Source organism: Heliangelus exortis, chromosome 4 (assembly GCF_036169615.1).
Source record: "Heliangelus exortis chromosome 4, bHelExo1.hap1, whole genome shotgun sequence".
In the NCBI taxonomy this organism is placed as follows: domain Eukaryota; kingdom Metazoa; phylum Chordata; class Aves; order Apodiformes; family Trochilidae; genus Heliangelus; species Heliangelus exortis.
The window spans coordinates 6,980,666-7,001,779 of NC_092425.1; the positions used below are offsets into that span (position 1 = coordinate 6,980,666).

General features: G+C 38.0%; 1 protein-coding gene across 18 annotated transcripts in view; it reads right to left on the reverse strand.

The window, feature by feature from the left end:
- Positions 1-1,943: 1,943 nt before the first annotated feature.
- Positions 1,944-21,114, reverse strand: part of PDLIM5 (PDZ and LIM domain 5) — a 121,245-nt gene continuing 102,074 nt past the window's right edge. For all 18 annotated transcript variants that reach the window (XM_071742804.1, XM_071742808.1, XM_071742803.1 and 15 more), the window contains 5 exons: positions 16,049-16,223; positions 10,685-10,865; positions 9,555-9,675; positions 5,579-5,694; positions 1,944-4,993 (listed from right to left, as the gene is read on the reverse strand). In XM_071742804.1, the coding sequence (XP_071598905.1) occupies positions 4,904-4,993; positions 5,579-5,694; positions 9,555-9,675; positions 10,685-10,865; positions 16,049-16,223 (683 nt within the window). In that variant the 3' untranslated portion in view covers positions 1,944-4,903. The remainder of the gene's footprint in view (positions 4,994-5,578; positions 5,695-9,554; positions 9,676-10,684; positions 10,866-16,048; positions 16,224-21,114) is intronic.

Sequence of the window (21,114 nt, forward strand, 5' to 3'; positions counted from 1 at the left end):
GAGCACCAGATATTAAGCAATGTCCTGAGAAAGTAAAACTTGAACCTAAATTAAGCCTTTGCTGGTAAAAGGATTTATACGTAATTTTGTGAGAAACCCTTTGAAGATCTCATACAGGGCATTTTGACCAGCAAACATTTTGAGTGACAGAGGGATTTGTTCTGTGCTGAGCAGTGAAAGTGGATTTATTGTGAAAACACACCGTTGAGTTTTAAGCCTATAAATCTTACACTGGATTACAGTGTCTTAATGAATGAATGACAGATCTCTTTTTTTTTTTTTGTCGGTGCATTTTAATGTTACATGACGTTGTGATTGATAGAAACCAAACCTTTGCCATTAAAATGTCAAATGCAGACTTAATGCCTTTAAAAGTTTGGCTTCTGGAGTTTAATATACTGTTTGCAAATAGACTTGCATTTGTCTCATTCATAGCCTAAACACTATGAGGAGAGGCAAGTTTTTCTGTAAAGTTGCCTCTAAATTTTATAGAGCTATGTGCAGTGTTTTCCTTTGGTTGTGTAAATAAAGGGAGAAAACAACAGTGCATTTGCTTAGTTAAGAGATACTCAGCTAAAGAGGGACTTACCAGGCTGGTATTATCATGAAATTGGCCAGGTTTTAGGAAATGGTTAAGTATCCCATGGTGAAAGTGGAGACTGCTGCATGCCAAGGCTCAGCACACCACCAAATCCTGGTTGCCAGAGCAGGCAGCATTTCCTTGAGCAGTCTCAATTTAGGAAAAATATTAAACACTTCTAAACAAGCATCACAAACTCTTCTAGGTGGGCAGCAGAATGAAATAAAGAGAGAGAATAAATAGTAATTGGCCAATACTGAGTTTTACTTCTACAGTGTTCAATTCCATATTTCCATCTTTCATTCCACCTTGAAAAAACTTGGAGAATCAGAGACTCACCAAGGCTGGAAGGGATTTCTGGAAATGAAGGAACCTTGTCAAATCCAAGGGTCATCTCCAGTTGGGTTTTGAATAGCTCCAAGGACAGACACCACAACCTCTCTGAGCAACCTGTGCCTGTGTTTGATCATCCTCACAGCTGTCCTGTCACTATGTACCACCAAGCAGAGTCTGGCTCCTTCTTCTTTACTCTCCTCTTCTTTACTCTACTTTACTCTACACATGCATGAAATCCCCCCAAAGTCATCTCCAGGCTGACCAGTACCCAGCTCTCTATCTCTTCTTGTATGACAAATACCTCTTCTTGTATGACAATATCTTTCTTGTATGACAAATGCTCCAAGCCTTTAATCATCTTTAAAACTCTTCACTCTGGGACATCCATGTCCTGAGTGAGACCAGCACAGGACCCTGCACTCCACATGTGTCTCACCAGTGCTGAGCAGAGGGGAAGAATCCCCCTCCCTCAGCCCACTGGCAACACTCCATCTGATGCACCTTAGGAGACCAGTGGTCTTCTTCATCACAAAGGGGACATCACAGGCTCATAGCCAACTTGGTGCCCATCAGAACCCCCAGGTCCTTTTCTGTGAAGCAAACATCCATTCTACCCCCAAAAACTGAAGAACAAGCAGCTCAAGTGGTATCTATTAATGTGCAATAACCATGTCTCTCTTTTACTGTGATTCAGGAAAAGAAAACATCCAACAACCACAAAACAGCTGAGAACAGAGTTCAAGGCTTTGTGTTGGGTTTGTTTTGTTTTGTTGGGTTTTTTAAAATTATGATTTAAATTAAATTTGCAAATGTGTATTGCTAAAATTCGATGCCAATTATTATTAAACACAAGCAAGGAAATCACCAGGACTTAAGAGTTGGTTGTTTAGCGTAAAACAGTGAAAAAAAGGAAATTCAAACAATCTGTGAACTGACATAATTTCCCTTCTTACACTTTGGCAAAGCCACTCATGTTATGAGTAGCTCCATGAAAAAACATGAACACACCAGACCAACACACACTGAGTGACAGCTTTTGCTTTTAAGTTTATTGCATTGTTATACTAAGCATTTATATTTACACATATTTCTGAATTTAGTTACAATATACTGAAACTGTCATCATGGTTCAATTATCCACTTATAAAGACCTTCAGAGTTAATCCTGATTCTCTTAATTATGAATGCACGAATGAATGAATGAATGCATGCAAAAAAACTACAGCAGTAAGGTTACTAACATGTCTCTCCTGCCTTTCTACCATTCCCTCCAAAACTTGAATCTATACATATGTTGTATGAAAACCAGTCAGAAATCTCACAAAACCCCCAAATGATGATGGAAATGATGATTTTTGCTATGTCTGCAGTCCAATCTGTGTCTGTGCATATATATATCTCTCAACGTATATGCATCTGTGTGCATATATAGAGACCTAGATATACAACACACACACAGTCACACACCAGAAGATTCTAGAGGTAAATATGCAGGCTTACAAATAACACAAAATATAAAGATACCAGTATGAAATAGTTCTAGACAAAAAAAAAAAAAAAAAAAGTAATAAATATTCAGTGAGATATATGGCATTATTATAAAGTGCTCTACTAAAATCTCACTTATTAAAATAACAATAAAAATTATGTTCCTTTTAGTTGATTTATATAATTTGGTAGATCCATTAAATATTCCTTATGTATCAGTGATTCTATGCTTCCTTTAAAAATTTAAACAAATAGATAAAAGGAGAAATGTAAAGGCAAAGCAGCTAAATGAAGCAGTACTAATGGAGCCTTTGAGGCTTTTGTCCTCAAATTCATTAACAACTGGAAAATTTCACACCCTAGACTATATGGATTAAGAAATACAGTTCCAATTAAAATTATCAAAATAAACATAATATTTGATTTTAAGGACAATGATAAACTGAAAACCTTCAATTCTACTTTTAAAACAGCAACATGTGAATTGCAGAAATTACTGAATCCTTATCCTCTGCATTTCCATCTTCTTTCCTCACACATGTGCAACACAGCTCCATTGAAACCTACTCTCTAGGTTTCATTTCTCCACATTCCACCCAATTTAAAAAGCAACCTGGCTTGTATACATATATATTGCTGTATCTTGTCCAGCTGCTTCCACCCTTCTGATTTTCAGGCAAGTTCACAAAAGACTACACCTACAAGAGTGTAAACATTTTCAACAGATTTATATAATTTCTTCCGTACCACCAGAAGTTAAAAAAGAAACATGGTAGTATTGAAGAAAAACATCTTCAGGAAATATTGTGAAATACAGTAAAATATGAACAAATGTCTTCCATATTTCAATATGGCAGTTTTGGTATATGGCAGTTTTGGTTTTCTTTTCCTTCTCTTTTGTTGACATTCCTTTTCATAATTTTTTATAAAGTTTTATAACTTTACTTAACCATGGCATTTTTTTTAATCATTTTTCCCCATGGTTTTATGGATAAACCCATCCTTTGTATCAGTAAAAATGAACCCATAACAATAAACCCCATAAATGGTTACTTTTTAATGTCTACAGGGAAGAGCACTGAAGACAAAGAATTCAGCTCATGGCAGATGAATCAAATAGTATTTAAATTCACTTTCCTTCAGGCATCTAATCCAAGTCCTGTTGTGCAACTCATCCTGAGCAGAGTCACTACAACTTAATCCCTAATTTGAAGTTAAGTGGGATTTAGCTCAGGTCTTGCCCTGAATATCTGCATGGAGGTGAAATTCTTATCAAGCCACAGAACTGGCTCTGTCTCCTGGCTCACAGTAAATGACAGCATTGTCTCTCTGCTCCCTTGCAAGAACTGAGTGATATGAGCTGCCCAACTCAATATTATATCATTCAACAATATTTTCCCTACAGCTGGAAGAAAGAGAGAAATGAAACCTTATCTAGTAAAAACCATAACAGCTGAGCAAAAAAATAAGTTTTTGATACACTACCTGGCACACCACCAATATACATATTCATGAGCTCATGGCAAAGAATGTACTGAGAGAAAAACAATGTCCTCAGCTGCACTTAAGCAATTTCCCCTCATTCAACACCAATCTCACATTCTTTATATAAAACACTGTTACCTGCAGATTTAGTGCAACCCCCCCCCCCCCCCGTTCCAAGGCACTTAAAATTATTTAATACCTGAACAGTGAACATAAGAGTGTAATTCCCTGCCCCCATATTTTTAAGGTCTGATCTGACATTTTTGTTTGTCAAATCCACCTTTGCTAGCAGGTTTTTAGGCAAGTGTTCAGGTAGTAAGGAAGAGTATCCCATTTCTGTTTTCTTCTAAGTGGCATCTTCTAAACTATTCTTGTTCACCAGTGCAGCCACTGCCCCACTCAACTCCTTTGTAAAAAAACTCTGTTCTTTGCAGACCCATCAGAGATTTCACTGCAAGGCACAGGTAAATGTAATTTTGGCAAGAGGCTTAATGGATATGTGTGTCAGATAAAAATATCAGTTGTTGAACTACATATTCTGCTGCTTTGAGTTCCTTTTAATGGACTTTAGCTGCAATACTCCTAGATATTCTTTAAAAAACATTAGCACAATAAGTTATCTGGATTGCTGAAGCTAATCTTATATTTGTTGACTAGCAGCACACCCAAGACTTTTCGTAACAGCTATCTGTTTTTATAGATGTTTCACTTCTTCTACTGGAGCAGATATAAAAGTGGTCATAAAATCATGAACCAATATGGTAATGTGCCAAGGGCAGGGGTAAAGACATTCTAATCATTTGGCTTGGGTGCAATTGAGGATTCCTACCCTTTTGTCAAGCAAAAATCTGATGACATCCTAAAAAATTAGTGTGCAACTCCCTCCACAAGTTTCCATGTTTGTCTTCCATTCTAGCAATTCACAGATAAATAATTTTAACCAATTACTGAACATAAACATTTTAACCTTCTTTTCTGCTCAATAAATCTGTTACACAAAATAAGCTCCAAGCATCAGATGTTGATAGAGTGAGCATGTTTCTTGCACAGTGGCTTGTCCTTCTTGGAGAAGAAAGTCTGACCCTCCAGACTGTCACTACATACCTGAAATGGGAAAAAGTAATTCAATTCAGATGGATGAAGTACAACATACATTATTCAGAATGCTGAATCATGGCCTTGTTCTATGCACAAGTGTATTTAAAAAATAAGACTTATTACCAATTTCTTAGGGATATTCTTTTTATGTGGCACTGGTTGATGTAAGCATAACCTTTCTTTCTTTAAGTCAACGAGTTCTTAACTAAGAGCAGAGTTAGGTTCAGCATTTTCAAAAAAATTAGGATTGGGGCTATTTTTTTTCCAGTCATACAATATTATCAGGTGATATTTCAGTGTCCAGGTCAAAAGCACTCTCCCTACTGTAGAAATGCAGCCACTTCTTGCTTTGAGGAAGCAAACATCAAGGGTTAAATGCTAGAACACGTGGCTGCAATCCAGGCCAACTCCTCTGGCCCAGTGCCACAGGCTCACAATAGCAACACACCACCTTCCAAATAACTGGGAAAGTGCTTTCTGTTTGGGCTCAGAGGATTGAAAGAGGTTATAGTTGTTAAGTGCCACATCAGTCAGGTTAGCACAAGCACTGCTGCCATGGGTTTGTTGAAAATGTAGACTGGCTTTACTTACTGAGCATACAAAGCAAGTGTCATGCCAAGTGTGGCCCAAGGCTTCAAGAAACCTGTCTCCAGCTTCAATGGGAAATTCACAGCCATGGCACATAGTACCAAAGAGGGCATAGTAATCTGCAAACAAATACAAAGAGATTTTAAAGATGAAGCATATGCAGAAAAAGCAAGACTGACTCTTTGAAACTTTTGTGCTTTTCTTTCAATGGCAGTGGGTTTGTACTTGTCAAGTTTAAGAATACTGAGGACATGGAATAAAGAGCTCCTAGATCAAAAGACTGGGGTGCCCTCCTTTCCTCACTCAGTTCTCATCCCCTTCCTTCTCCTATCAAGTGAGCAATGCTTCCATCTTCCTGGTGTTTCATTTCCTTAAGATCAATACTGGGGGGCTGGGATGGGGGAGGAAATGCACTCTATGCAGAGCACCCTTATAGGTTTTACATGCTCCTTACCTTCTCCCCAACTCTGCCTTGAAACCATCCTCTGCCTGTTCACATGCCAGACCTTCTCAGCAAGTAATGAACCCCTGCCTACATTCTGCCACAACATTTGCTCCAGATTGCACTACATAAAATCAGGCAGTCATTAGGCTTCTAATGTTTCCTAAACAATCCAGCAGTTGGGATCAAGTTAGAATAGTTTTCTACATGGCTTTAGTTTACTACTTTAAAACAAGCAAGCAAACAACAAACAAACAAAAAAAACCCAAAAAACCAAACCCTGCACGCCATAAAAGCCAAACCAAGCCAAAACCAACCAAACAAGCAAAGAAACCCAACCAAAACCAAACCAGGAATCTTAGGCATATTTACTTCATTCAACAAAAACCATCAGTAGGAACAGGATGGTTATTAGCAACTGGAATCACTGAAGGGTATTCACACCATTCATTTTTAGGCCCTGGATTGATGTGGTGCCTCTGGAGGTTCCCCTGGAGTCAGCAGTGAAAAGTTCATCTGACAGTGTCAGAAAACAGGGAACAAAATCAAGGGCAACTGCAGAGCTTGAAAAAGAGAGCAGGGCAGACTAGCAGGATAAAATACATGCATAACTTGGATGGGAGAAACTGACTCCTATACTTACCCCAATGTTGGAAACTTGCCCCTGTTTGCAGAGCCATAGCAGGGGCTACAAGTGACCAACAGCTTCTACTCCCCATTTGGGCAGACCTACATTTCACCCCACACTGTCTGGTCTTTCCCACTTATTTCAGCTCTCAAACACCCCATTCTACAAAGGAAATATTTTTTTTCTTGCACAGAAAACAACAACATAAGTGATATGACAGAATCTGGGATGAGCACACTACAATGCCAAATACACAGGACTACAGGGTGACAACTACAATTAACCACTGGACCTATCCTTAATATTTAACACTCTGGCTCAGAGAAGGAAATTAGATGTCAGGGGTTGCTTTCAAGGAGCAGCAAGCAGGGTACAAAATGATTGTTTCCCTAGAAGATTATAGAGATCTGCTGAAACTCCACCGCTTACTACAGCAAGCCAGGATTCAAGCCCAAGGAACAAGACCTGTATTGGTTTAATAAGACTTCTTTTTTTTTGTATGATAACCTCAAAAAGCATCATTATAGGAGACATTTCAGCAGGAAGGGGAACACAAGTGCTCTAGAGAAGCACAAGACTTTATTGCTGCCAGTGGTAAGAAATAGCTTCACCAATTACCTTCATTAATCCATGCTACTGGGATGAATTTACAAGTGTTTAAGCACAAGAAAGACAATAAAAATATCAAAAGCCTCTATCCAAACCCCTCGAAGGACGTGGTCTCATGACCACACTATTTCAGCTCTTTGCTTTCATGTTCATACAGAACCTTTCACTGATATTTTCCTGGTGCCAGTAGTTAAAGCCTTTTGTAAGTTGGCCTGTCATTTGTGTTGATAAGTTTATTGGCTTTTCTTCTAAAGAAAGGGCAATAGATAAGGCAGAACGAAGGGCACCAGCATTCTTTTGCTTTTGTGTGCTTGAACTGTGATACCACAGAAGCCTTCCAAGGCAGACTTCTCATACAATCACATATCAAGGCTTCCTGCATACAAGATTTTCAAATCTAGGTTCCTAACAGCATTTTTTAAAAGTTCAAAGTTGGAGATATCTTCATTTTAATTGAATATAATTTTAGAATCAACATCCAAAATCAAAAAGATTTTGTAGATTAAACCCACTTAAGAATAATAGCTGATGCTGTTATAATTTCAAATACAGGTTTAAAATTAGAACCTGCCTTTGCACCAGGAAGAAGGAAAGTTGGCAGTGACATTTACTTCTTATTTCTTTAAAATTAGTCATAGACTCTTAACTCCAGCTGGACTGAAAGTCTTTGAAGAATGAATGTCTCTAATTAACATCTAGCTGGAGAGCCAGAGCCATTACAACATATCACTGCCAATAACACCTCCCAGAATGTGTCTACATTAACTTGTGCTATCTCAGAAATAAACATTATGAGGAGAGGAGTATTCTTGACACTTTTATACCAGTGTTTCCTGCTCACAGTATAGAAAAGTGCACATTTGTGCATGGGGGTTGTAACAGTAGCACAAATCAATGCTCTGCAAAACACACGGGTCATCTGGTGGCAGGAACAAGAATTCAGTATTAGCAAAACCAACCAAGTCATGAGGTTTTCCACACAAAGGGGAGGTATTGATTCCTCCAGTACTATTTTTGAATCCTCAAATGGGCCCGAGATTAGGGGCTTCAGATTGCTTCAGGATGAAATTTCACCATGCTGTCACACTGGAGGAGGATGCTGATTTATCCATTTCCCTTGCTGCTCCACAAATTCCATAGGAGCAACACATTACTCTGCTTGTGCCACTGAGTTAGCAATAACCTATCCTGTCCTTTCATATCTGCCAACACCTCATTAAAGCCTCTCTGACAGAGAAATTACAGATAAATTATTCCTGTTTTCCTCATCATTTAAGTATCTATCATTCTCCAGAGCACCCACTGTGCTCAAGCCAGAAGGAAATCTTAGCTCCAAACAGGTCACTGGAATTTCCTGCTAAATCTCTTCCTGGTCAGTCCACTTCCATCTCTACTTATACTATAATGCTCCTTAAAGTAGAAAAAAACCCACAGAACAGGTCTGAATGATGGTTCTAACATGGATGTAAACAGCATTCAGTGTGAAAATAAACTATTCTGATACAGTTTTTTTTTTTCTTTTCTATTTTGTGGGGATTGTTTTACAAATACTACCTATTTCTTTCCTAGTCCAGAAGGGTGCATGGAAAGTTTCCTTAAAACTAGGAAACTGACATAAATAAACACTGTTCATATATTAATGAAAAAGATACTAAAAGTGAAGTGCTAAAACCAAACCAGAATCCCTCTGAACCTCTAAGCTGCATCTTTCATGTTACATTGCTCATCAGGCTTACAAGCTAAAATTGTATTGTTGTATTTTACCCTTGACACTTTTTTTTCTTTTTTTGAATCCCAAACTTATGTTCAACAGATGTTATCCTTGATGCTGCAAAAAAATAAAAAACTTTCTGGGCAGACATCTTACACTTGGAAATCCCTCCTGGCTGTGAATAAGGCTACTCAGAGTAAAACACATTATTTCTCTGGCATTTGTTTAGTAAATAAGTAATTTACATAAACTTCAGATTATTTTCAAGTCAAACAAAGTCAATCTAAAATTAACACTTTGCTGTATACTTACAATTGAGGGCTTAACAGGAACAAGAAGTAAAAACAGTGACAAGAAGACTGCTCTTGCCTAAACTGATGAAGAAATTCTCACCAACTTCTACCACAAACTCAAACGCCTACAGCATTTCTTGCTCTGAATTGACATACCAAAGCTACATGAATTTGCTGGGACACTTCCTCTGAAGTTAAGCTTGAGAAAAAGGAATTTAAAATTTTTTTTACCCCAGCTTTATTAAGCTCTGCTTCCCTGAAGAGCTGCAGTAAACTTTGGTTGTGTTGCTTCTTACCCGTCTCACAGTAGGGATCGCCGTCTTCTAAGTGGAAGACGTTATTGCGGATGGGGTTATGACAGGCCACACACACGAAGCAGGAAACATGCCAAGTTTGTTTCAAAGCATTTATTACTTCCTGTGGGGATTAGAACAAGTGTTTTAGCACACTATTTGGATGTGATGACGAGATTGTGGTGACTGTGCCTCCACACTTGTTTCAAGAAGAATTTGTTGGCTACTGCTACTTTGAAAGGGGTTGCAGATGCAATCTCTGCAATGTTAAACTTAACAAGGTAGTTTATTTATGGTACATCTCCTTCTTTGTCATAAACAACATTTCATATTTTGGAAGGTTCAACATAGAGTTGTACAGATTTGGATCTAATCCTGATTGTCCCCTGAAATAAGAAAAGCAGCATCTCTGACATCTCCTCAAGTCTCGGAACAGCTAATCAGAAGGCATCACATAGAAAATTATGACTGCTTTGTGTTGTTTTGGAAGATGCTATAGTGCCAAATATGACTTGAAAATCATGCTGTCAGAGCCCTGGGTGACCCCAGTTACACAAGAGTCCAGAAACATTGCTGTCTGCAGTAGAGCTGGCAGGCTCAAATTAGCAATATTAGTGCCCAGAAGGATAATGTGTCTTTTTATCTACATTACCAATGGCAATATTTCAGTAGTTCAGATCTAGCCAATCAGCATTTTCCCCAGCACTCACTTAAGGAAGATTATTTATTTTTCTTCCTGAAAACCTTCCAATTTTGTAAAAAAACGGCCAATTAAGAGTCTTTTTGCTCAAGAAAATATAGTAATCACAGCAGCTACATAACAACTTCATGAAAGCAGGAGCTGAACTTGGAAGAGCCAAGGAGACTACAGCACCTTTTCTCAAAGGGACTGAAAAGACTCAATATTAGAAGAGCCAAAAACATACTCTGTATGTGATAGGAGCTGAAAAGGTGTGTCAAGAGTACACCTGAAAGAACATAAACTGGGCCACATAAAAGAGAATTTCATTACAGCAAAGTGCTGAACACTGTGGTTATTGTTCCCACAGGAACAATTAAAAAAACAAAACAAAACAAACAAACAAACAAACAAAAACAAAACAAAAAAAAATTCCCACTTGCTGGTCACTTACCCCAAGGATCTTCCTCTGACACTTTGAACACTCAGGGGCAAAGAACTTCTCATAGCAGACCTCGCAGTACAGGGCCCCTTTCTCTTCCACAAATCCAATGTAAGCCATGGAGGTTTTGCAATGAGCACAGTTAAACTCTTCTGGATGCCATGACTTCCCCAAGGCTACCAAGAAGGGTCCTCTGATGAGAAAGAAGATATTTTGTCAGTAAATGCCCCTGGGTTGGCTCCTGCAAACACTGTTAACAGGTTTAACATCTGATACCTCTGTGCCCTTCTATACTGCTCCATCCCTATTTCCTCCTGCAGAAGTTGTCAAGTATCAATTGCATATATTTTTATTGTAGTATCTCCCAGAAACACCTTACTACAATAGATACTAATTCTCTTACTACATTTTGGAAATCTTATTTTAGAACTACATTATGTGTAGTGTTGAAGTGGCTGCTCAGAAAGAGAAAAAGGATGTTTGCTATGTTCCAAATTATTTCTATTACAAGGAGATATTTACCTCAGTGATAAGATCAGCTTTCTTTCAGTGTGCATTTGTATTGAAGTCACAAATGTTCAAGTAGACTTTACTTCATTATGAGCCAAAAATGTCAGTTTCTTGTGAGACAAAAATTCAGTCACTGTTCTTGTCCAACAAGATTGCTACAGGATAACCCATCAGAGTTGTAGAGGGATTTTCCTTTTACTTTTGTTTATTTTTAGTTTTGTTATATACTTAGTTTTATAAAGCACCTCAAGGTCCCACCAACACTCAGTCTTCCAGAATTTAGGTTTTAGGTTAACTTTGTGGTTCAAGTTCATCTCCCTCATGAACTTTTCTATTATTGCAAGACCAACAGAGATGCTGTTCCTTCAGCAATGCATCACTACTTCTGATCTAATAATTCACTACAAAACATCATTTTTTTAAAATTGAGTAAGTTACAAGAACATTTTTGTGTAAAACTCTCAGCAACAGAGAAACAGCAATAGAGAAGAAAAAAAGCCTTAAAGTTTGTTTCCAGGGTTAGATGGGAATATAAGCAGGTAGAGGACAGAGGGGACTTTCAGTGGCTGTAGGGAATAATCATTGTAATTTCTTTTAAATTCAGAGACAAGGGACTCAGAAAACTCACACAGCTTCTGGGATGACAAACCTATTTAACTTGAAACAGCTTCTTCTACTCACAGCTGATTATTGGAGAGAAAGCAGTGAAAATGGGCTCCTGGAGAGCAGCCCGTAGCCCTTTAAGAAGGGATCCAGGGTGGAGCACAGCAAATGTGCCTGAGCAGAGCAAACACTGACCTAACCTGATACCCTACAAGCACCTTTTTACATCAATGCCCTTTCAGTTATGTCCTGATCAAACAATACAAGCCCTTATGTACAACAAAGTGCTCTCAGTGCCCTGTGTCAGCACAGCCTAATTGAACAGCTTCATTAACACAGGGCTGACACCAAAGAGGCTCTCCCACCTCCAGGTAGGATTGGGTTTCCAGCCAGCTGCACTGAAATGATAGGCAGTGTAAGAAAGTGATGGGAGGGGAAGGAATTTTTACAACATCTGCTGCATTTAGTTAACAGCTCTGACACGTTGTGGTTTGCTATTCAGGACAACAGGAACCCAGATGGATGGGGAGCAGCCCAAGAGTGCATCTAATGAGTTTTTTTTTTCCTGAAGCCCTCAGACAAGTGTGGCTGTGTCCTGCACAGTGTCTCTGAGGTGTTCCATTAGCAGGCTGGCTCTCTGTGCACATGTGTGCAGGAGAACACTTTCTAAATACAGTTTTACATTTAATCAGGCTGTAGTATAAACATGTCAAGCTGATGCTGCAGCTTAATGATGCCAGTGACTTAAAAGCTGCCCCAAAGCATGTGGAAGAAGAAGAAAAAAATAAACACCTGTCATGTAAAATACACTAAAATTCACTAAACCATGATATTCAGAACTTGGAGGTGTTCCTGGTCTTTGCATATTTTTGTGATCAAAATGATAGCTTCCCCTAATGAAAGGTATTTGTTTGCTGTACTCATTTGAAAAGGCACTTAAAGCTCTGATTGGAGTAAGGAGGCTGCATCCCCCACTCAGGCAGCCTGATGGGAAGTAGCTATGGCATTAAATGTTTGGAAGATGGCTGGAGATGGCTTCACCATGAACCACATGAACCAAACTCACAGACAGAGGCAAATAGTGACACTTGCTTTTTGGTTTTTTGGGGTTTTGGGTTTTGGTCTTTTTTTTTTGTTAGTTGGTTTTTTTGTTTGTTTGTTTGTTTTTTTTTTTTAGAGATTCTGATGTGTTTACAACAGTATTTATAGGATCTTATGCCCCAAAAGGTCACCAGGTACAATAAATTTTGTAGCCATCAAATCATCAAAACAGGGGCAAATTTGAAGTAGTAAATACTGCACAGGGAATACAAGTGTATTTTTACTATATTTATACTTGTAATTAAATATAACACTTCAAAAGGATGGTCATGATGACTTAATATGCTAGTAATCTAGCTTCTCATATGGCTTTTATTATTATAGCAAGCCAGAACTGATGAGAGATCAGGATGAGTACAGTAATCACTTTGCAGTAAACTGTACAGCAGTCTACACTCTAGGAAGTTTCTTTTTTGCCCCTCATTTGAAAATGCTACAATATAGAATTTGTGTACAGGAGAGGCAGAAGGGAAGCACATTTATACTCTTTTGTGCCTTTAAGATAATGAGGCTGTATGAAAAGCTGACAAAGTCAAATCATCACTGACATGCAGACACAGCAAAGAGCATATTCTGACCAGAGATCTGGGCAAGCCACATCTGAACTTCAAAGTGAGAGCCAATTCTGCACCACAGAACCCAGAGAGACTGCCCAGGAACCAGAACTCTACATCAGAAAATGTAAGAAGTTTGTCAAGATAATTTACCAAGTAGATCATAGGAAATATAATTTGCCTCCAACTTTGATTCTTTTGGATGTGGGAAGAAAAGCTCACTTAATGAAGCTTTGGAAAAAACTGGCATCATTAGATGATCATAGTATGCATGATTAAATATAAATTAAGAAGTTACAAGATGTCTCTAAGAAATGGTTTTGGATCAACCAGCCATGGTTATTCTGTGCCTGAGTGTAAAGTAACCAACTCCACAAGGCATTTTGGCTTATAAACAGATGTACAGTGCAATGCCACTTGATCCTCCTCCTACCTTTTCATAGGTAACCCTAACCCTTGAAGGCATGAACAGTAATTATGCTAAAACTTGAATGCAAAATGCCACTGCAACCTTTCAAATCCACTCTATGTTGTAAATAGGAGGCATATTTGTCACACATCAACTAATCCTCAAATGAAACAATACTTTTAGTAATACAGATGGCATTTGACTATGAATGAATATAAGGATTTCAACACTAACAACAGATTAGTAAAAAGCTAGAGGTAGGTATCAGTTACTTTTCAGGAAAAGGATTCACTTACAATGGCTTCATTCCCTAAATGGCCTAAATACTGTCAAGCAGGACTTAGCTTCATGCAGCCACCAAGGAACAAAGGTTGCCCCACGGACAGTCCCCTACTTAGAGGGCAGCAGTCACCTCCTTTCCAGGGGTGATCAAAGCAGGGAGAAGCAGCAAGTGATAGGAGGGCTGAGAAAAGAGGTTGTCAGCTCAAGAATCATCTACAACCTCTGCTGTGAGATCCCATGGCACAGAGCATCAGTGAACTCTGCTAAACCACAAGTGGCTTAAAAGCTGCTGAAATTTCTTGCAGGGAAGATGCAGCATAGAGGGGATTTGCTATGTTCAGATCCATTTTTAAATTGAAATGATGCTAGCAAAATGAAGGTGCATGGTTGTCTGTGTAGTATTTGCTAGACACAAATCCAAAGCTCCCCACTGCCCAGGGAATAAAAAAATTAGAAAAGTGAAATAGATGCACTGAATATATGGGTCAAATTGTTCAATAGATCACATGATTCTCATTCAAAAAGTGTGAAGATCTTTTAGATATTAATCTTCCATTTTGCCAGAATGCAAAAGATCTGGATTAGAAAGATGTACACTTGTGTTGGGAAGTTGTGTAAGTTCTTTTATATTGCCTAAAGGGCATTCAGATCATGTATTTTTATTTCTTGACATATACAATGGAAATAAGAAAAACTCCAAAATATCACAGATCAGTTAGAAAAATTGCTCTAAAAAATTAATTCGATTTTAACTGAGCTGACAGTGAACTATCAGAAAGGGAATCTAATGGAAGTAAGCAAGCCAGACTCAATTCATCCCAACAGATCAAGTGACTCGAGTTAGCTGCATCTTCTGATGCATAATCCAAGCCAAGGCTCAAAGGCTGTAAAATGCTAAAGCAGAAAGCCTGATTTTCTGTTATTTTGTAAACTTACACAACTTATAGAGCTCATTTTTCTAATCAGACAGGTCTCTTTCTTTAACCATGGTGAAACATTGTTCACTGAAAACATAGGGCATAGATGAATAAAACCAAAATATTACAATGCATTAATTTCCCCTTGTAATTCAGCAACTAAATAAGCATGAAAATGTTTTAAAAGAATGAATTCCTTCCCATAATTCCATTCAATCTCTCTTACGGGGAAGATATAAAATGCAAGGTAGATGAAAAATCAGGACACAAAAAATACTTACAGTTCCCTGGATGAGACAGTAATGACTAATTGTCAGAAGCTACTGACTGAACAATGCAACCCAGATTCAATTCTTCCTCCATATGAAATTCTGGCTAACAACAGTTATGTTTTAGGCATTCAGCATAATTTGTTTAACTTAATCTCATTTGGCAAAGTTGTTCTGGTGTTGTTTAAACCTTTTACAGACATGCCATACAAGTCAAGGACACTGGCTACCGTAACACCCAAAGGCCAGAGAACCCACCAAAGAGCTTGCAATCTAACATTCCAGATAATTACTATTAATCCAGTCCTAGCACTTATTCCTTTCTTTTTTTATATGGATGTAGCCTGCTACTTATCTTCTTCTCAATTAAAAATTCTGTTTATATCAACATTTGTGACAAGTTAGTCTTTATAAGACTATACTCTTCCACTGGTTTCCAGTTTGCTGTTCTCAGTTTTATTGGAATGGGTGTATAAGTGAAAACAAACTTGCTTACTTTGCTTTGCTTTTCCTTTTGCCCTGCTCCACCCAGCTTTCAGGTTCTCTGTAAAACAGCTTGTAAGGCTGACTCTTAGCATTCCCAGTGTTTTGTTAGACAAACCATGCATGCAAACAGTGTTCTGTGTTATTGAAATGGAGCCTGAAAACACTTGTAACTAAGGAATCAAAAGCCAAGAAAGCCAACAAAAGTCCTGCTGTCAGAGAGCCCCCAGGATGAATAGGATACAAACCTAATGACTTGGTTACAGTGTGCACACATAGGAGTCCTCTTTCCTGCAGGAATATGCTCTGCCCTCTGAACCAAGGTGTCTTGCTCATTTAGCTGAGGTGCTGGGGCAAACTTTTCGCTTGGGTCACTTGTTCCAGGTGGTTTCACACTGTTGGATGTCCATCCACTGGCAGGAGCTGGAGAGAGAGGGCCCAAAGCATTTAGAAGACAACCAGCACGTTTCCCCAACATCTCTTTCCAGTGTATACCTGCTGACTTCAACAAACAAATCAAAGAGCCTTCATTTTTCCCTCTTCAAACAAGCAAGTTCTAACTACTTTATGAAACTTCTGTGAAATAACACGGAATGGTTTGGGCTGCCTTCTAGAAGTAGTGTACAGAGTTCACCATACTAAAATAGTTAGGCAAAAGAACATAAAATCTGCAAAGACTCTATTTTGCTTCGGACAAAAGGTAAAGTCAAAAATATCAGTGTAGGAACAGAGACAGGAGTATCTGACATACCTACTCAAAACATTTTACAGCAAGTTCAATAGATCATACATGATTACTAGCAGATTAAACAGGAGTATTCATTCAATACGACACGTACAAGAACATAAAATACAGTGTTGTATAAAGAAAAACACATTTCTAATTCAAATTTAAACAGTAGTCTTGATCATTACGTACTGCCAATCTGAAGCACACCAAAGGCCACATTCACATCCCCTTTATAGAAGTTCTGACACTAAAATAAAGACCTGACATTCTCAGAAATGTATACATGCACATATTCCCATTTGTGTGCAGGTTTTTGCAGTCAAAGAACAGACATAAGCTTTTATGGAGTATAAAAAATGCATTTACAAACATGAAAGGCACAGATGATACTGTTGCCAAGGGTAATGAAGAAACAAGACTGCTTTTCTTTCTCCTCTATTGATGTGTGCACCTTGGTAATGTATAAGCTACAGCAACAGAAGTTTATGGGAGCAGTTTTTCCTGTCAAGTGGAGAATTCTTTTTCAAGTATTCTGAAAACCCCTGCATTTCCACAGCCTCTTCTTTGTAACCACAGGAAAAAGACAACCAGAGTGTTCACTTGGTGTCCTGGCTGTAGTGCAGCCATCCTAAGCTTGGTAAATCCAAAAGTAAAATTAAGATCCAAGTGGAAGCTCAGAGAGAACCAAGCAAGCAATGACAGATTGACAGATGCCCAGCACTGCAGGATGATGCAACACAAGGTCAGGGCATCAGTATATATCTTTGCAAAAAAAACTAGTTAATGGAGCTGTTAATCTTTGTGCTAGTCTTCCTTACCCATCTTTCACATCACATTCCATGAAAAAGATGAAAAATTGTTTTTTATTATAATTGTTTTTTATTATTCTGCTCTACAGAAAAGTTGCAAACACTTTTCAGGTAAAAGATTGCAGTCCCTGCTCAAATGGAAGTAGTAATTCATAGAGAAGATAAATTTAAGTGAATACACAAGAAATTCAACAGAAATACCAGTTCTTTGCTATTTGCAGAACTAAAATAGCCACAGACTACACAATGTAATCAAAACAATCCAGTAAATATTAGGTAACAAAAGACACCTCTAGTCAGGCATATTTGTAGGCTAAGGCAACACAGCTGGAAAAGAAATACTTTTTAACACCAATACTTTTGTACTAAAATTATGTTTCTTACTAATCCACTGGGCTCAATAACTACTGTTGCTTATTCTTTCTCTGCATGAAGAGCAATATAGTCATACATCTTTTTTTTGTCTAGGTGGCTGGTTCATCACATTTTCTCAAATAGGGGCATTTCAAATGACTGATAAACACTTGGATCCTTTTCAGTACATGAAGTAGCAAAACCACACCAGTTCTTCAGGGTTTGTTTGTTGGTGTGGGGGGTTGTTTTGGATTTTTTTTTTTTTTTTTTTTGGTTGTTTGTTTGTTTTTGTTTTGTTTTGCTTTATACAAGACTATTGATTATATTTTATATATTTTTATATATTGATTATATTTTATGTATAACTCATTAATTTGCAGTCTCTTGGAAAAATAACATCTTCATTCTAGAAGCATTCATTATTCCTGAGTACAAAGCACTTAGGAATAAAAGCACTTGATCTTGAAGAAGTCACTCTGCTACTGTAGATTTTAGATTATAAATGCCTATTTAACTGAAAGCATAGGAACAGGTAAAAACAGAAAGGGTGGCAGAAAGGCTTTGAAGACATTAAGAAAAGTGGTCTTGATTAATAGCACTTTCTTCCTCCGTCACCACACAGCCTTTTAATTTTCAGGTCCCTTTCCATGAGAAGACAAAAATTCACACTAAAACCGAATCTCTTTGAAGACTGCTTTTGCCATAAATCAAATCACAGAGCAGCTTCTAGTGCTAATTTCTGTTTGAGATACCTGCTGAATCCCAAAGCCCATTGAGATACATCAGCTTGCTCTTGTTTGCACTGTGTAGAGTAAAAAAAAAAAAAAATTCTGCTTGCTCAAAGGGGAAAAAACCCACTACCAACACAATTGTTTCCTTTTCTTTGGTGTCATAACAGCTTTCATTAATGCTGTTTTTATGAATAATGTTTTTCTGAACACTACCCAACTTTTAAGTGACTTCTGGCCAGGAGGAGGATTTGTCTACATAAACTTTTTGTCAGAGTTATTAGACAAATCAGTCATTTCTGAGTTATTCAAAGCACTAAAAAAAGGAGAGAAGGAGATAGTCCATCAGTTAGGCAAATAATTCTGGTCTATTAATGACCCCATGTTAAAACAAAAATTCTCTTTTAAGCAAACCATAGTATGAAGCCAATAAATTAGTGCTGTGTTAAGCAAAAGGTGGGGCTTAGGCAAAACCAAGTTGGGCATATAATGCTGAGGACCAGTTAATAGTTCCATTCCACTTTAACTGGTAAACTTAAGTTCAATGCCCAGACCTCCAGCAGATCAGAAATCCCATGGGATCATAGCCACAGTGCAAACAGAATAAAGGGAATTAAAAAATAACCCCTAAGCCTTCAAATACTTCTATATTTCCTGGAATGTTTTTTGGATACTGGACAATAATTATGTTCTTAAAGGCCTTTCATCTCTTATTTGTAAATTTATGTCACTGTTTCATCTACTGTGATGGGAACACTATCTACCTGATCACTGCAGATGCCTCCAGCAGCTGAGAACTGACAGAAAAAGTTACCTTTTGCTCAAAAATCCTTGAAAACCAAGACATTAAAGAATTTTATTAAATGCTCTATTCTTCCACCACTTGAAGCCAGTATGAAGTCAAGAATCTCTTTGCCCCTGTTCAAAATTTCTCCCCACAGCATTCTCTTAGGGGGATTTTTTCTCCGTGCTGGTATTCACAATCAGACCCCATCAGTCTTGCACAGTTTTATTCCCCTCGAGTTTATCTGAAGTAAACTCAAGTTTCTTTCAGATCAGATTGTTCATCCTAAAGAACAGGACTCAGTCTGCTTTCATTGCCTTTAGCTCCATCCTCTTAAAGAAAACACACCAATAAAGTACAGTAATCACTACTTCATCCCATTTATTACACCAGTTTCCCTGTAAACCTTTTCCTGGATTTTTTTTTTCACTGTAGATCATTCTCCCTTATTCACTGTTTGATTTCCTTCAGTCTTTTGTCTTCCTCATTCCCATCTCAACACCAGCCTGAGACAGCTTTTATTTCCCACTGGTGTCTTTCTGCAGGCCAGAAACTTGCCTTTAACACACAAGTAATTTTAGGAAATGTTCATGACTCTCACTTCAACCCATGGAGCATTTATTTGTTGATTGTTAAAATTATTTTTAAATATACAAAATACCCACTATAATTTCCTGCTTAAAATCTATATGGATTCTCACTATTTCCTTCCAACAACATCCCACCTCTTGTAGCTACAGAATTTCAAGTACTAGGTGATCTTTTCTTTTTTTTAGAATGAACATTTCCATGTTTCCCAGCTATCCCTTGTACTTAAACAGCAAGTTAGCTCCAGTGCTGGACAATATGCATTTTTTTGCAGGCAGAGAGAAAGAGGACATTCTCAGAGTTTCTGAATTTTCCTCCTTTCCTTTCTTGTCCCTATTCCCTTGGAAACCTTTCTGACTGAAACATAACCACATGATTTAAAACACCCCATGAAAATTTATGCAGGTGTTTTTCCTTGCAATGAGAAGCTTTTAGCAGGACACACCAGCAATAACACAGTAGGTAAAAAATTATTATACTCACTCTAAGGAAAGACCTCTCAACTTGGCAACCAGCTTGAGCCCTCCTGTCTTTTGTGCTTTATACCTTGCTTTTTACATTTTACAGAAACAATTTGGGATCCCATCAGCAGCTCTGTTCTCAGAATGCTGGAGAAATGCCCTGGTACCTGAGATCTGGTGAGGTGCATGCACAATTTCCATTGACTGATGGCTGAGTGGGGATGGAAAAGGAAATGACTCCAGCTGCCTCACACCATAAGCTCACCACGTATTTTCTGGGCACTTTTATATGAAATAGGACAGAGTGCACCAACTTGTACGAGTGTAAGATGTAAATATGATAAATAAAGAAATCAGTTCAAATGTAGATGCATTACACACTTAATCAGGAGCTATTCTATGCTGGGTGCTAGAGACTTTCAGGTCTTTCACAGGTCATGGAAAGATCTCTGTGGCCATATTTAGGAATTTTGCAGGCTTCACTTCACCTTCACTCTAATTAAACCTTCTAAAGCACAGTTGATTTGCACTTGTGTATTGTCATCGCTGGCTTTTCTAAAACAGAAAACACTCTGTACCTATTAACTTTCTACTTTATTAGGTTTAAGTTTAGCAAACCCGCAGTGTTTGCTTTCACAAAACCCCTTGGTATGGCCGGTTTAATATTTAACAAAGTTTTAGGCAAGGTAAAGCACTGGCTTTTTTTTTTTTTTCTTTTTTTCAAAAATCCCAGTGTGACTTTGCCCTCGTCAGGCTAACAATAGGCTGTTCCATCGCTGAGCACATGGATAACTGCAAACACTGGTGAAAGCTTTGGAAGACAAAGGGAGAAAGGCGGATATGTGGTGGTGCCAAAGTCA